A 16516-nucleotide genomic window follows, 5' to 3' on the forward strand; every position below is an offset into this window, starting at 1 on the left:
AAAACTCCACCTGGGTGAACTAAAAGGCAGGAGACTTTTCCTCTGTTACTTATGATTTCTGTTTCAATCCATAGCAGGCCACGTCCAGCAAGCCCAGTAAAATCCCACCCTATATCACTTTTGTTCCTTCTTTTAATCTCCTCTACCTGTCACCAGAAACCTAGTTTTGCGCCAATAAATTTGCAGAGCCTTAGCGCTGACCTTGCCTTGCTTGTAAAACCCTCACTGAGCACACAGCAGCTCGATGCACCTGGCCAACCTCGCAGAGAAAAGCCCAGCTCCCCCTGCCAATGCTGCTGCATGCACCCCCCAGGCACAAGCACCAACCTCCTGCACCTCACCCTAGTCCAGAAACAATTTTCCCATCCTTGGGAAAGTCTTTCCCAAGGTTTTCCAAGAGAGGCTATATACACAAAAGCTATGTATACAAAACACGACAGATTATTGCTCTTATTTAGTGCGATTTATCCCTCACTGGAAAACATCATCTGCCATTCTCCTCCCGCCTGTTAGAAGAGGTGTGACTGCACGTACCTTGTAATGTGACTCTGTCTCCTCTTCCTGAGTAGAGCTGGAGGGAGATGGTGTAGCAGACTTACTTCCCGGGGGCGATGGGGAGCCGTGGGTGACACCGCTCCGCATCCCCATCTGAGAAATCAGCTGCGACTGGCTGAGCGCGCTCATGGGCCCGGCCAGCATCCCAGGGCGGTTGAGCAGGGGCACTTGTCGGTTGGACTCGTAGGACGTGGCGTCCGAGTGCACCATCTCCTGGATCTGAGGTAGGAGAATATCACTTCGTAATTAAAAAATGTATTCACTGATCGGTTACATTGCCATTTAGTTGTTATACCGTCACACTGCCTCAGGGACCAGTGGCACCTACCAGGGGGCAGAAAGAAAAGTTCAGAAAGGAGCAACCTGGGGCCAAATCAAAGGGAGACGTGAGAGTGTCACCACGTCCTGGGAGTTTTGGAGGCTGACCCGGGGTGTAGGGACAAGCTCTGCTGGCGGTCACCGCCTGCTCTTCCGATTTTAAATATTGCTGTCGGTCCTGATCCCACTCAGAGGGAGTGTGGCAGAGTAATGACCAGAGAAGGGCAAAGAGACCTCCCGGCTGCCCGCTACGGTTTCGAGACGAGACGAGGAGAGGCGATGTAGGTGCGTGCATGTGGGGAGAGAAGAGAGAGGAGGGAACACGGCAGAGCTGCCCCAAAATGCCCATTTATCCCTAATTTCCACTTCCCATAACGCAGGAGTGAGGGGATGTCTAAGGGGCCCACGGTAACTGATGGCACACAGCTGCAGGGACACGGGGACAGGGCACCATCCACCAGAAGAAGGCTGCTCAGCCTTGAACGATTCAGGAGGAAAATGAAACACACACACATGGCTAACGAGAGGCGCTGAGTGCAAAGTTGGACAAGGTAGTAATATTTTGGGCATAAACCAAAGTGCCAAAGGACAAACCAGAGTTTAAGTGGTTGGGTTGGGTGGGAACAGAAAAAACCCTTGCAAGGGCCAAGGAAGGCAGATCAGCTGGGATGGGGACGGCCACTGCCGTACTGTGGAAGGTTTGGGGCTGCCTCCGTCTGCTGAGCCCAGGCCCCAAACCCAGACCCCACATCCAGACCCATCCCTCTGACCCCGGTGGAGAGCCCCCGGCCCTGGGCTCCGAGCTGCTTCCTGCCGCACAGCCGAATCCAGCTGCGCAGGGAGGCAGCAGGAGGGAAAGCAAGCCCCGCTGAAACAGTGTTTTTTTCCCCTTTTATATTAATCTGATTAATGTTAACACAAGCTTAAAGACCCAGGCTTTATTTATTAACAACCTTCATTTCCGATAAGCCCGCTGAGGTGCAATCTCTCATTAACAGGGGAGGCTTGCCAACTCCATTAGCAGCACATACAGAAAGAAACCCAGGGAAGACCTGCGAGGGCTCGGCAGGCTTCAGAGGAAATAAATCCCAACGCAAAACCAGATTTAGTGCTGCAGGTCAGGAATCAAGAGCTTTGCACAACACCAGGCAGCACGCTCCGCTCTGCCTTTCGGATTCTCTGTTGGTAGAGGAGTGCGCGTTAGGGGAGCACACTCTCCTAGCTCTGCCCTTTTGCTGCATTAATTACAAAGTGCAGGGATTTAGCTTGCAGGAAGAAAAGCACACCTTGCATTTAAACAGTAGCAGGAGTTTGGCCAAGGCTGGCTCGGGGGCCGCGCTGCACTGCTGTCCTCGCGCTAGCAGGAAAATGCATGTGCGCAAAAGCAGCAGGGCTGGCTTTGCTCCGCTGTGCAGCCAAGGAAACTCGCAGGTTCCTGATCCATGGGAATTTTTAAGCACCCTTAAAAGCTGCCTGACTGCAAAGCTTTGGCCTTTCCTTGCAACATGCAACACATAGGAAATCCTGGCCAAAAAGACATCGCGGGCGTGTATGCTGCAGCCACGCCTGCAAAGCAAGGTGGGGATGGACAGAGGGCTCCGGCAGTGCGGGGTGCATGGGAGAGGGGATTCCTGCATTGGCAATCCAATTTGCAAATGCCACGGAAATGGCAAGGGTGGGACAGGTGGTGATGAGGAGCCTGCAAGGTGGCAAGGAGGGTTGGCACCCATTCGCCCTCAAGCAGCAGGCTCCTTCCCAAATTCTGGTGGAGGTAAAGGTATGTTTGTGTCTGATTTCGTTTGTTTAATCCAGACCTTTCATGCCCAAGGAGATCTGCTCGCTGCTAAGGAAAAGAATAATTGATTGTTCTTATTTTAAATTTAAATGAAGGAAAAGTTTAGAAGATGGGTGTTTTAGAAATGGGGAAGGCTATGAAATGTGGCCTAAAAAAATTTAAAAAATTTAAATAGCACATTCATATTTGCAGCCATGGCAGTCTCTTGGGTAAATACTGTATTAAGACAATTTTTCTGAAACTTTTATTATGTGGCCAATAGACCACAACGGCTCCATTTATCCATTAAATATGTAATCATACACTTTTTCTTTACAGTGCATGTTATTTATGCAACAGAGCAGAACAAGTCCGGGAGTGCAATTATGGATATGGGACACGTGCTGTAAATGCTTATGAAAATTCATAGGAAAAAAGGGAAACCTGAGCCCTGGCCCACAGCATCCATGAAGAAGCCTCTTGCTGACAGCAACCCAACCGCACCAGCATTTTTCCTGGGACACCCCAAAGCCTCCTCCCATACAGTGGCCTGTATCTGTACATCATTAAAAAGAGACATTTTTACTTATAACCTTTGCTATAAATATAAACTTACAAACTTTGCTGGTTCTGCCCCCAGTGCTCCCTCTCCCCCACCTCCAGGCTCTCTGGCCAGCGGGTCTGTCGAGGGAAGGGCAGGATCTGGCCCCACCATTTGCCACTCACTAAACTTTTCTCCATTTCCCATTTTTCAATAAAAAAAATAGTTTCTGAAGCAAAAGGCCGGCTGCCCCCTGCCCAGAGCCCCTGCCCACATCTCCTGGCCCCCGTTCACCGCAGCACTGATGCTCTCAGGACAGAAGAGGGCGCAGGGTGGAAAAGCCATCTGTCTTCCCCAAATTCAGCATGTTTAGGGTGGGAATGAAGGCGAGCCACCCCAGCGCTCCTTCTGGGGGCTTTTTGGAGGTGACGGCCCTCGCTCAAGCTGGGGAAAATGTTAGTCCTGCTCTGAGACCCTGCAGCTCCTGAGCTGCTGCAGGGGTGTCAGTGTGCACCCAAAGTCGTGGACAACCCCAGACAGCCCCAAGGAAGGAGACACCTAGGGCAGGGCTCAGAGCTGCTCCCCTGCAGCAAATGGCCTTGCTAGGTCAGCAAATGACAAATGAAATTGTGACCATGGCAAAGCAGAGCACCCCAGCAATGCCCGCCACGAGGACGTGTTAATTATATACAAGTACGATTAACTCTGCCACCAGGAGGGGTGGTCCCAGAGCCGGGTCAGATCCTGCCCGCGCCATGCACCACTCGGTGCAACAAGGTCACTGTGCGACGCTGACACAGGCCCGGGGGGTATCTGCAGCCTCCACCGAGTAGCTGCTTTACATCTCAGCGGAGACAGGAGAGAAATGTGTTGTAGTCATAGCCGAAGTAATTAAGTGCATCTTACTTAGCAGATTCCCAAAGGCTGCGCTAACTCAAAGACAGCTTCTTTTTTTTCCCACAATATATATATATTTTTTTAATGAATATGCATATCAGTCCTATAAAGGCTCCGGCTAATCCTAAGGAGAGAAGAACGGGTTGACAAACGGCACGGGCTCTGCGCTCCATGGAGAAGGACCAGCCACCCTTCTGCAGCGCGGGCACCCAAGCGCCGTTGTGATGAGGCTCAAGGCTGTGGTTTGGGAACCCTCGGGTCTGCTCCTGAGAACAAGCCATTACAATCACAAGCAACCAGGGAGAGAAATCAGCTGCTGAACAGCTTTGAAGCCAAGTTTTCCCAGCAGGCTTTTTCCTGTATTGAAGTTTAAATGTAAACGCATCACCATAGCTGAAATGCTTAAAGATGATTTACTTAAAAAAGAGAGAGAGAGGGAGAGAGGGAAGCTGATAAGAAAATATATCCCCAATTACCACCCCTCCTCTTCCCGATTTGTAACTGCTCCTAATAAACTTTCATGGTCTATGTAAAATGCTTTAGTGCGGTGACAAATTTCTGCTGGAATTTGAGATGTCTTGTTCAGAGTAATAGCTATCTCACACAGGTGCCCAGCTGCTATTGTAAAATCAGTAAGCATTTAATTGAAACAAATGACTATAATAATAGTACATTATCCCTGCAGGCTCATAGCCATAACAGTTTTAATTATTGAGTTAAGAGTCAAACTAATTTATCCTTTAAAGTAACAGCCACATCTTTGGTTCCACTGATCATCCTATTATGAATATGAGGGCAACAGCAGCAGAGGATTTAAAAAGGAAGCAGTTCGTTTTGTAGAGGCCGGGGGGCACCCATCCCATGGCAGAGCCTTTCTGCATGCAGGGGGGGGGCCTGGCTATGGCTGCACCTCCCCCCGGGATGCTGGGGCCGAGCATCCCCTGTGCACCAGGTGCCTGCTTTGGGTTTGGGCACAAGGACTTTTTTGGGAACTGTATCAGAATTGCAGTTTTTCTTCATCAAACCCAGGAAGAGGTTTTACAGTTACAGGTTTGTAAGGAGCATCTCTGACTTCAGAGCCAGGCAACAAAGAGAGCGAATCCACATTCACGATGTAAAAAACATGTTTTCGTGGCGCAGACTTGCTCTAGGGCACATTTGAATGCACAGCTCTCAGTTTCACAGTTCTTCAGGTCACGGATGTGACCTGCCCTGCAGCCAGCACCCACCTCGGAGCATGGGTGCTCCCCACCCTCCCACAGCCATCGCCAAGAAGAAGGGGCTTCATCTCCAAACACTTTCCCTCCTGCAGGTGGGACAGCACTGGCTCCCCAAATGCGTGTTGACACTTGTGGTTAGTTTACCGGGCCATGCAGAAAGCTCTGCACCTCTGTCATTTCTTGCCTACTTGCTGCACCGTCCACAAATCTCCCTGGTGATTATTTAATGGTTTCAGTGGCAAATATATACTCCGGGAAGGAGCAGTGACAAGCTGATCTACCACATGCATGTAACGTTGATTTTTTGCATTGTTTAACTTTCTCAATACACTTTGTGCTTCCAAGTCAAATGTCTTGCAGATCCCTAAATATATTATGATAACATTGTTACCTTTAGCACCCAAACCTGTAATCTCATCAAAAAAGATATCAAGTTAGTTTGACAAGATTTGTTTTCCATCAACCCATGTTGATTGGCATTAATTATATTACCTTCCCTTAATTCTTTATTAATTGAGGCCTGGATCTGCCACTCCATTATTTTGCTGAGGATTGATGGCAGACTGACAGGGCTGTAATTACCTGGGCTGTTCTGTTTCCCTTTTTAAATATTTGCACATTAGCTCTCTTCTCGTCCCCCAGAGCCTCCCCAGTATTCTAGGAATTACTGAGCATCAGCACCAGTGGTACCGAGAGCTCCTCGCTCAGTTATTTCAAGCCAGACAAACTAGCTCGATGTGCTAACTTAAAGAGGATTTGAGCAGATATATTTGAGAAAAGAGAGTTTTATGGTCTGCTTTAAATGCTACCTAATTTGAACCCCCGACCTTTCTAATTGATACTGGCAGCTTCAAACCTAGTGCTCGGGAGCATAAAGCACAAAGCCACGCAGCTGACCCCACGGCAGGCTCCCAGGGCTTCTCCTGGTTCAGTGGCATCTGTCTGTGTCCTCCAGATTTGCTAGAGGATAACAAATCCACTAGATTTGCTTCTAGTGCTGCTTAAATTGCTCCAGGTCTCTTCCAGCCTCGACCACCTCTGCACGAGCTGGGGGGGACTCAGCACCAATGCAGTTCCCCTCCTTAATCAAAGCAGCAGCGACCAGCATACTGTGTAGTTTAATAACAGTAACACCAAACCACACAAAAACCTTCCTAGCACATTAACGGCAGCTTTGTGCCACTGCCTAGGAAGAAGGGAGAGAGAAGCCTCCTATCTCCATGGTCCTCACCAGCAGCCTGGACCATGGCTCCACGCTCCTGCAAGCACTGTGCCTGAATGCGGCCTGGAAACTCAGGCTGTACATTCAGCATCCCCGACATTAGCTCAGTTATCCCTTCAAGTGAGAGGGAACTGCCTGTTTGTCCCCAAAGAGAAGCTCCCTGGCAGGTGGGAAAGGCAGGACGAAGGACTGGGCTTGGAAGGCACCTGCCTGGCAATCCGCCCCCAGCCCTGTGACGGTCTGTGACCCAGCGGCACGATATCCTGCTATTACGGGGAGAAAGAGTCCTCCGAACACAATTAACACCTCGTTATGAAGATTACTGTAACTTCTGGGTGAGAACAGTGGTGCAAAACAGGATGGAGACTGCTCGGCAAGCGGGAAATATCCCTCATTAATATTCCCATCGCTCCCCGTGCTGGAAGGGCACAGCCAAGAGGCACAGAGCAGCTTGGGACGGCACGAACCGAATTCTGTTGTTTTCATGTGATACAACTGTCCATCACGGTCGTTTGCCAACAAGAGTAGGATCGTGGGCTTGTGCAGCAGAGGAGCCCACAAGGGGTCCAGCTGCCACTCCCAGGACATGCCACCCAGGTGCCAGTCCAGGTGCCAGCACAAATGTATGGTTTGAAAGGCCTCTGGGTTTTGGAAGACAAACCAGGCTAGCTGCACCACTGTGCTCCATCCCAGCACCACCACACACCCGCACCCCAGCTGGCACATTGCTTCTTAAGACCAACGTATTGCAAGGTTTCGGCCCATCCCGAATCCCAGTCCTGAAGGGGACGACTCCTGCAGCTGACCCTTGGCAGCCCCACAGCTCCCCTCGTGCTCCTTGTTTTAAAGTACATTATTTTATGGTTAAAGAACAAGCCTGATAATTCAGTAAACTTTTGCAAATCATCTGTTCCATTCACTTCCAGCGTGTTTTCTGAATACATTATTTATTGTTTTTTTTAAAACCACTTGTAGATGAAGGCAATTGCCACTCACCCAGGCATGACACCACCACGTCCCCAAAGCAGGGGCTAGAACTTCCAGGTAACAGGAAAATATTGAAGAGCACCAGGTCCCGAGCCCCCTGCCACCCCACGGGGGTATAAAGCTTAATGATTTGTCACATCCCTTTGTGTCTGCTGGCAAGGGCCAGCGAGAAGCAGCAAAGGGGGTGGATGAGAAATCCCTGCAGTGCGAGGCCTGGGGGGCTGAGACCCTCTGCGGGGGGAATTGTACGGGAGGAGCTGCTCCATGCCCACCCGCCTGGGGACACGAGGCGCAGTGGTGACATCGGTGTGGACCACGTTGCAGGGGATGCCAGCAGCGGGACAGCCAGATCCCATCGGGTACCACCTCCTGCCCCTGTGCTGTGGGTGCAGGAGGACTCCAGGGCTTTTGGGGCTGCTGCTGGAAGGTGTTTGTGGAGGGGGAGCCCCAGGACTGCCTCTGGGGGTCACAGAGCGCCGTGGTATGGAAGTCTTCGGTGCCTTCCAGCACGGAGTTGCAAAGCACAGGTTCAAAGCACGGTGCCCAGTGCCCTGCACACCCCACCTTGTGCAGCATGCATGAAGGGCAGGGTTTGGGGCCGAGCTGCAGCCCTCAGGTCCCACTGCTCCAAATGTCCCCGCGCTCAGGATGGCCGGAGGAGCAGACAAACCAGGCAGTGCTTTTATTGCATTATAGGGGTGAGGCAAAGCTATCCCCAGGGGAAGCAAGGGGAAAATCTCTCTAGCGTGAGACCTATTTATCCGTCCGATTTTCACAGAATCATTTAGGTTGGAAACGACCTTCAAGATGATCACATCCAACCATCAACCTGACCTCAAATTTTTCTTTAATTTTCGTTTTTAATTTTTTAATCCCAGGGATACAGGCAGGAAGGTGTATTCAGAATCCATGGTTAAAACCTAAGAAAATAAATGTCTCGATAGTGGGGCTTGCTGCATGCTTCCCAGGGTCACCTATTGCTGCAGCGGGTCCCTGGCCGTGCCTTGCAGGTCACCTCTGACTGCGGACCTGCTCCTCAGCCATGCGCTTCAGTGCTCATGGGGACCATCACTTGCCCTGCAAATCTGTCCCACAGGATTTGAGAAGCACGAACAGATTCCCAAGAAGCAGAGACCTAGTTTCATGCAAATGGCCCTCAGCCCCCCAAACCTTCCTCCTTCTTCCACGTGAGGGCATCTTCCAGGCTGCTCCCAACACAGACGCCTTTGGGCATGCGTGGGCCACTCCATCACAGAGCCTTGCTGAGGTCACAGTGGCCACCAGTGCCCCGCCTTTGCTGCGGGCCCTATAAAACAGGCCCCCTGCAGCTGGCCCACCACTCGCTCAGCGACTAGCTCCTCTGACAGCCGGCATACGCGGCAGGAAGACGACTAGAAGCAGAAAGGCGAGAAGCGGCCCTCCTTGGTGTGCGAGGACAGCAATGCCGTCCAAAGAAGCACCAAGAAGGAATGCAGTTAACATGAAGGAGATGTGTCGTGGGTGGAGGGATAGCGCCAGCAGCACAAGAGACACCAGTGCTCGAGAGACCTCTGGCGCGCAGCCCACAGACGCATATAAGCGGTACCACAGGTACCGCAACGACGCGGGGAACAGGCCGTCCCCTCAAACACCCAGCGACAGGGGGCCTGGGCCTTGCCATAGGCACAACGGTGGTGTGGAGCAAAGTCAGGAGCATCAGGCAGAGAGCCGTGGGGAGCAGAGGCGTGCCCATAGTCTGGAACGGAGCGTGGGACCCAGGCATGGCCGTAAAACAGAAGGCAGCCTTGAACCCATGCGTGAAAATCAAGCTGACAGTGGCATGGGACCTGGGGGCGGAACTGGACGACCCCCTGGCTCGGCACCCTGGCCTGAAAACATTCCGAATGGAAGGCATCCCATTTGGGCAGTCCCGGGCAGAGACTGGCTTGTCCTCCTGCCAAGGACTGTGGAGCCCATGGAGATGAATCCACCAGAAGATGTGGAGGAACAAATGGAAGTGGATCCACCTCCACCAGAACAGACCTCGGACTACCGCAGCATGTCGCTGCTCTCTTCCATCCGAGAGCACCAACAGCGGCGCAGGAGTGCCCGCCCAGCTCCCTGCTCGTTGCTCAGGCTCCATCCCAAGCATTAGCTTGGAGCCACCACACACCACAGATCCCGCAGGCTTTCCTGCAAGATGTCCCGGCAATAAATGGTGGCATCCCTTCTGCACAGAGCCTCGAGGAACAGCACAAGAGAGGACCCAGCTCCCTTTGGGCTGCTGCTCTGGGGTGACAGGAGGAGTCCCCGAGGGCCGCCATGCACCTTTAACATTTGTGAAAATAGACCGAGGGATGAAAATAGTAGTGTATAAGTGATTATAGGTGGCTAATTTCTTATATTAGGAGTGAGTTTCTATATCTGAGTAATTGGTAACAACCGACATGGAGAAGGCTGAGGTACTCAGCAACTTCTTTGCCTCCGTCTGCACTGGTAGACGGGCTTCCCAAGTCTTTCATTTCCCTGAACCAGCAGATGGAGGCTGGGGGATCAAAGTCCCACCCTCTGTAAGTGAAGAGCAGGTTCAAGACCACATGATGAATCTAAACAGGTACAGGTCTATGGGACCTGATGACATGAATCCCAGGGTCCTGAGGGAACCGGAAAGCCTCCCTCCATCTGAGCTGAAAAGTCCTGGCATTCGGGCGACGTCCCTGGTTGGAAAAATGGAAACATCATGCCCCTACTCTTCAACAATTAAAGAATTGAACAAAGAGCACTATGGTTCAACAATTAAAACAATTAGGAGACATTTCTTCTCGGAAAGAGTGGTCAGGCTTTGGAATGGGTTGACCAGGGAAGTGGTTGAGTCACCGTTCCTGGGGGTGTTGAAGGGAAGGTTGGATCTGGTGCTTAGGGACATGGTTTAGTGGGTGACATCGGTAGTAGGGGGATGGTTGGACCAGATGATCTTGAAGGTCTTTTCCAACCTTAATTTTTCTATGATTCTATGATTCTAAGTTATTGCAGGTCTTGAATTACAGCTGAGCCTACTTTTTAAGATTTTGAACTGCTGAGATGAGTGGAAGTCCCACTTCGTGGGCTCTGCCTCTGCAAACACTTTGACACTCCTGGCACTCCTAGCAAGGCAGAGGGGCTGGCAAGACAGTAAGAATTCAATTTCTCAGAAAAGAATGGATTGGGCATCCATTTACGTTCCCTATGCAACAGATGACAAAGTCAAAAAACCACCACCAACAACAAAAAACTAAACAAACAAACGAAAAACTAAAACAAAAAAATAAAAAAGGACACAAAGAAGAAGCAAAATGGAGAAAGGAGCACGATGGGTACAGGAGATGGCCCTTCTACCATCCAGAAGCACAGTGGGAGCAGCCTTGCACTGAATCGCGCCCTGTCGCGTGTCCCTGTCCCTGTCCCTACCAGGACTGAGCACGTCCCCAGCCCGGCAGAGGGGCAGGGACCTTAACGTTAGGTGGAGAAAGACACTGGGCAATGCAGGAGCTGTGCAGCTCCTGGGCTTTGTTCCTGGGCACCTCTTGCTCCCTCGGGACCCTCAGAGGCAGCCCCACAGCATGGCAGCACCCCGGCCATGCCGGCCTCACCAGCTCCCGCGGCATCTCCCAACTCCCATGGATTACTGGGGCCTTTCTGCACAGCGCGGTTCACTTCGCTTTATGTCTCTCCTGGCTCTTCGCAGACGTTTCAGATATTGCATTCACATAAAGCAATATACTCAAAAGTAATGACAGGCCTCCGAGTTTTATTGCACAGAGCATTAAAAAAGAAGAGGAAGAAGAAGACGAAGAAGAAAAAAAAAAGAAGTAATTTTGGAACACAACAGGAAAATGGGAAGACTACACAGAGAAATCATCCCTGTGGGACTAAACTCTGTGAATGAATTTTAAAAGCTTTTTTTTTTTTTTTTTGATCGGAAAGTTTAACAACCCACTTTTCAAGTACCACAAGAAATGCCGGCAGTATGAGGAAGAGCCGAGTCCCCCAGCGCTGGTACCACACCTGCACACAAAGCACATCACCTCCCCAGCACACCTGCAGTGAGCTGCTCCCTTTCTGACCCCCAACTTCGTGCCCCTCTGTGGCCGAGTGCGGCTGGGATTATCGTGCTGGCTTGTAATAAGTGTTCCGTAAGAGTCCCTTATGATCAGGAAGACCATCACCCAGGGAAGGAGGATGCTTCTGAGGCTGAATGCTGGTTGAGAAACTACTTGTGTTTGAAAATCCAGCTCTGCCAGAGCCGTGTGAGACAGGCGAGCGAATGCCCTGCCCATCAGCTCCCCGCCGGCAGAACGCAGATCTGCTCTGCCGAGGGGAACCTCCGCGAGCAGCAAGCTCTGCGGTGACTTTGCTGCATCACATAAACCGTTAGCAGAAGGCACAGTCTGTTATTTGCTCGTCTTTAATTAGAGCAAATGCTAAACACTTTTAAAATAGGTGCAAAAAGCCCAAATGATGCTGTATGCACGAAACTAATTGCAGGAGGTAGCAGAGAAGAGAAACTCGAGCGTCGGCTCCTGCCACGAGAGCCAGATGTGGTAACTCCTGTTCTGACTCCTGCCAACAGCAAACCTTTCTCATTTTTTCAGTAGCTAATATAACCACAGATGCTATTCCAGAACAAATTACAGACATGCAAAACCCAACATAAATGCAGAATTAAAGCTACACAGCGTTTGGGAGTGTTTATTTAGGCTCCTGCACCAACCTTAACCTGAGGTGCTGCACTGCCTGCGCTGTGCAGTAGGTTTTATTGGGTTAGCTGTGTTGCATTAAGGACGGGCGAAAGGCTGCTTGGTCCAGCAGTGTGCCTGTCCTACTGGGCCTCTTTGTGATGGATAACAGGCACCCAAGAGATTCCTTTCTCTCTTTCCAGCATTAACAGAGCCAACTCCTGGATGTGAACGACGCCGCATTTAACGAGGCTTGGCTCTGCCCAAACTGGATTGTCACAGTAACGGGCACTCCTACCTCTAGTCTTCATTTAATGCAGGAAACAGTTGGGATTTGGGCCAGCAAAACCACTTCCCTCCCAAAACATATAACCCACTGGTGGAAAACCTCGAGTAATGCATGACCCCATTACAAGTTTGATTTTTTCCACCGGGATTACAAGCCAGCACTGGGGAGCTTGATCAATGGAGTCCCAGGGTTCAATCAATAAATGTCAATGACAACATACTGCATTACACTGATGCCGCACATTTATCAACTTAAATAACTCCAGCCACCCACAGGCAGAGGCACTAGAGCAGCACCTGAAGGCTCAGGGTAAGGCTGGAGGCTGCCTGGGACAGCCCCGGCCCCTGCACCAGCTCCTCCTTGGCTCCGGACCCATTGCCCTGACCTGAGAGATGGGGCACGGCCCCAGGCAACGGGAACATCTCCAGTAGGATCTATGAAAGCAAGCGAACCATGCAGCAAGGACGGGACGTGAGGAAGGGCGACCACAGAAAATATTCGCCGTCGGAAGGGCTGGGCACCTCCACGGGGCTCGTGGCTGATCAGGACTCAGCTCTCCCTGCTCTGAGGACATCGCCGTCCCCTTTCACCTCCCCTCCAGGTGCCACAGCACAGGGCTGCTCCCCTCGCACCGCTGGAAGTGAATGTGCCTGTCTCCTGCAGAAAAAGCACTTGGTGAGCTTGCCAAGGAGAAAAGCCCTCTGTCATCAGGACGTCTCCCACAACAACTCGGTTCTCCCAAGTTTCAGCTGTTTCCACTACAGCTCAACCACGTGCAAGGAACTCCGCGGCAGCACAAAGCCTTCCTACGAGTTTCCAAGAGAAAAGCGTTCTGCTTCCAATTCCACTTTGATAGTTTTCTCCCAAACTCAGCAAACCCCACCGGGTTGCTGTTCTGCTCTAAAACAAATGCAGCAAGCTCAGCTCGAACTTCGGCGTTTTATCGACACACGTCCTTGCATTCAAACAAAAACTTAAGGCTGCTTATGGGAGACGACTGCCAAAAACTCGTACCACTTTTGCAGGCATGTTTTCCCAGAGCGGACAGCACTTCCCAAGTAGCCGTAAGAGCATCAAAGAGGACACGCAGCAGCAGACAGACCCGGGAGGAGCAGGACTCCGGGATCCTGACCCCTGGGGAGGGGTTTGGCCTCACTCTGAGCATCCTCAGCTCTGAATGCGAAATGTGCAGCCCCCTGCAGCCCGGGGCCGCGGTGCAACTGCTGTGTCACCACAGATGGAGTGTGCAAGGATGGGCAATTTCTGCACTTGCAATTTCCTGGCATGTAGAAAACGAAGAAGAAATACATCACCTGGGAAGAAAGGGTTACTGTTCGATCGAAAATTAATGCACTCAATTCTGAATTAACATGTGGGATAATTAAAACCATCTTTCCAATGAATTTATTATAGGATATACAAAGCTAATTATAAATTCTCTGTTGCTTAATCCCTTGCAGTTTGCTAATGCAGCGTTGAAATCTCTTTGGCCACACTTGTTTAAATTATTCATTAGACACAGCAACAGTTGTGAACTGTAATTTAAATTGGCATCTCATGAATATTCAATTAATACAATAAACACCGGAATGTTTTACTGCACGCTGCTCGATAGTTTGTGCTCGAGCCTGTGTTTACACATTTTTATTTACTCTTTTTGAAGGTGTTACCTATTTATGTCACTGATTACAATGAGAATTAAAAAGTCCCACTCATAAATATTTGTGTCGTTGCCTTAAGAGAGACAATACAATTAGGCAAAACTTGCCTAGTGATAATTAATACTGGGTGGATATTCTTTCCCTCCTGTTTGCCTCCGAGCATGCAGCGTGCCCTGAGGTGGCACCCATGGGTGCCCAGCGCGATGCTCCGCTGCACGAGAGGTGGAAGTGGGGATGCAGAGCTGTAAATATTTACTCCCCCATCTTGAGTCTTGCCAAAAGACTGGCCAAAATTAGGAAATAAAATGCAGCTGGAAGTAAGCTCCCTGGGCACGGTAGCCTGATGGCACTCTTGTCTTTTGATGGGGTGTTTTTAGCAGCAGCGCTCAAAAACTAATGATCAAGTGGCTGTATAATTCAGTGTGGTTTTCTATTTTAAGACTGAACTTTTTCATCTCAAAGCACAGTCCTGCTCTGAGCAGAGGCTGTAAGAGTGGCATCGCGGGCTGCTGCATCTGCGGCTTTTCAGCGGCACCACATAACGTCGGCTTAGTTTGTAAGTTAAAATATTCCCCCGCCCCCCCCAACTGCCACTCCTGCCAACAAGGGCGGGTGACGTGAGAGCCAAGGGAGCAGCGATGCAGTAGCAGCAATTCGGCATTGCACGGGGCTGCCGAGTATTTTCTTGGGCAAATCCTTGGATTTGAATGCACCGGAGCGCCGCGGGATGCTCTGCCGGGCAGAAGGAGATTCCCACCTCCTCGGCACCGCAGGGACAAAGATCACCATGAGCCACGCTGGTCAATGGGAGAGCAGCTTCTGCAGCCAGGTCTAGGGAGCTTTGCTTCCAGGAAAAAAAACAGCCAGGACATTCTCACGTACACAGCAAAGTTGGTCTGTTTGCTTCATTACACAGTTATGACTGCACCAAGGCATTTGAATGGCCTTAGGGTCACTTGAAGGCTTTTATGCCCAGTGTCAAGGACAGCAACTTCCATATGTGCTTCTGCCCATGACAAGCTATCCACATTTTCATACCCCTGGAGGGCATTCACAGGTACCGCCGGCAGACGCCTGCAAGTTTTTTCTACCTGCTGTGACTTTCTTCCACTGTCAGACACGGTGGACTCGTGCCAACAACCCACGGCTTCGCTGGCAATACCCTGCCAAAATCTAACACCCACAATTGTTCAGACCCTGGTAAGAAGTTTCAGGCATTAACATATTTTTGTACTTGCTGCTTTTTTTAAAGTATGGCTTCACCATGGGACCCAACATTCAGCACAGCACTTGCTTGTCGGGATCTGAATTTGACTCCCCATGAGAAGATTATTCTCTCCTCTATTCCCCTCTGTGCATGGCAGGAACCACGATCTCCTCTATCAACTTTACACTCTTTTTTTTTTTTTTTTTTTAAATATTCCTCTAAGACAAAACGCTGGCCTGGCATCTCTTAATAGTGGCTTGGTCGCTGGCAGCTCCTCTGTTTGTTTCCAACCTTGATTTCCAGTGACAGAGAGCACGCGACTGTCACGCTCTTCTGTAGCGGTGCCTCCTGCTGCAGATCAGCCGCCTGCGAGTCAGCGGAGGGCCGTGCACCCGCTGCACTTCCCCACAAATTAGTAAGCGATACCCTGGCTTGAACTGCAAGGGGCTTTCAAGAATAATCAGTGTATTTCTGCTGGTGTTTCTTCAAGCTGTTTCTCATGTACTGCAGCTGGCATCTTGTTTCAACCTTGCGGTAGAACAGAGGAAATCATGACACTTTGTACTGCTAATGCCTTTCTTTTTTGATCCATGAATAATTTTCTCTGCCCCTGCAGCGGCTCTCCCGGAATACCAAAAGCCAGGCAGCCTCCTGTAACCACGCGGCTCAGCTCTGACGTGAGCCTCGGAGCTGCCGCGCTCCGTGATGTCAGCGCCTGACTCAGCCCCGCTCCCCCTTCTGCTCCCAGACCCGGGCTTTGGGTCCCCGAGGAGGGGCTGAGCTCCTGCAGGCTCTGCCGCAACTCCCCCAGCCCTGCAGTTTGCATTCACACGGACTGGAAACTGCTCCTGGCTCCGTTCAGCTCGCAGCTTCTTCTTCCCGACCCCAGATGAGACAGATCCCCTTTTGCTCCCGCGGGACCTCCCAGCCTCACAGACAATACAAACGTTTTCTTTCCAGGTTCTTGCTCAAGGCCCCAGGATCGATGCAGAGTTCAAGCTGTCCCTTATCCCCTCCACGGCGGCACATGACCGGACCTTCTCACACCGGCGATGCTATCTGCCAGGGTGTCCTGGTACCTCCCCAAACTCCTTGACATCCCTTACCCCTTATCCAAGGGCAGGACACGTGCTGGCTGCGTTCGTGTCCCC

General features: G+C 50.9%; 1 protein-coding gene across 3 annotated transcripts in view; it reads right to left on the reverse strand.

The window, feature by feature from the left end:
* TOX2 (TOX high mobility group box family member 2) overlaps window positions 1–16516 on the reverse strand; it is a 135540-nt gene that overhangs the window by 22269 nt on the left and 96755 nt on the right. For all 3 annotated transcript variants that reach the window (XM_083801527.1, XM_083801525.1, XM_083801526.1), the window contains exon 4: window positions 535–774. In XM_083801527.1, coding sequence (XP_083657653.1) covers window positions 535–774 — 240 coding nt within the window. The remainder of the gene's footprint in view (window positions 1–534; window positions 775–16516) is intronic.

The sequence above is a fragment of the Anser anser genome (genome assembly GCF_964211835.1).
Source record: "Anser anser genome assembly, chromosome: 16".
NCBI lineage: Eukaryota > Metazoa > Chordata > Aves > Anseriformes > Anatidae > Anser > Anser anser.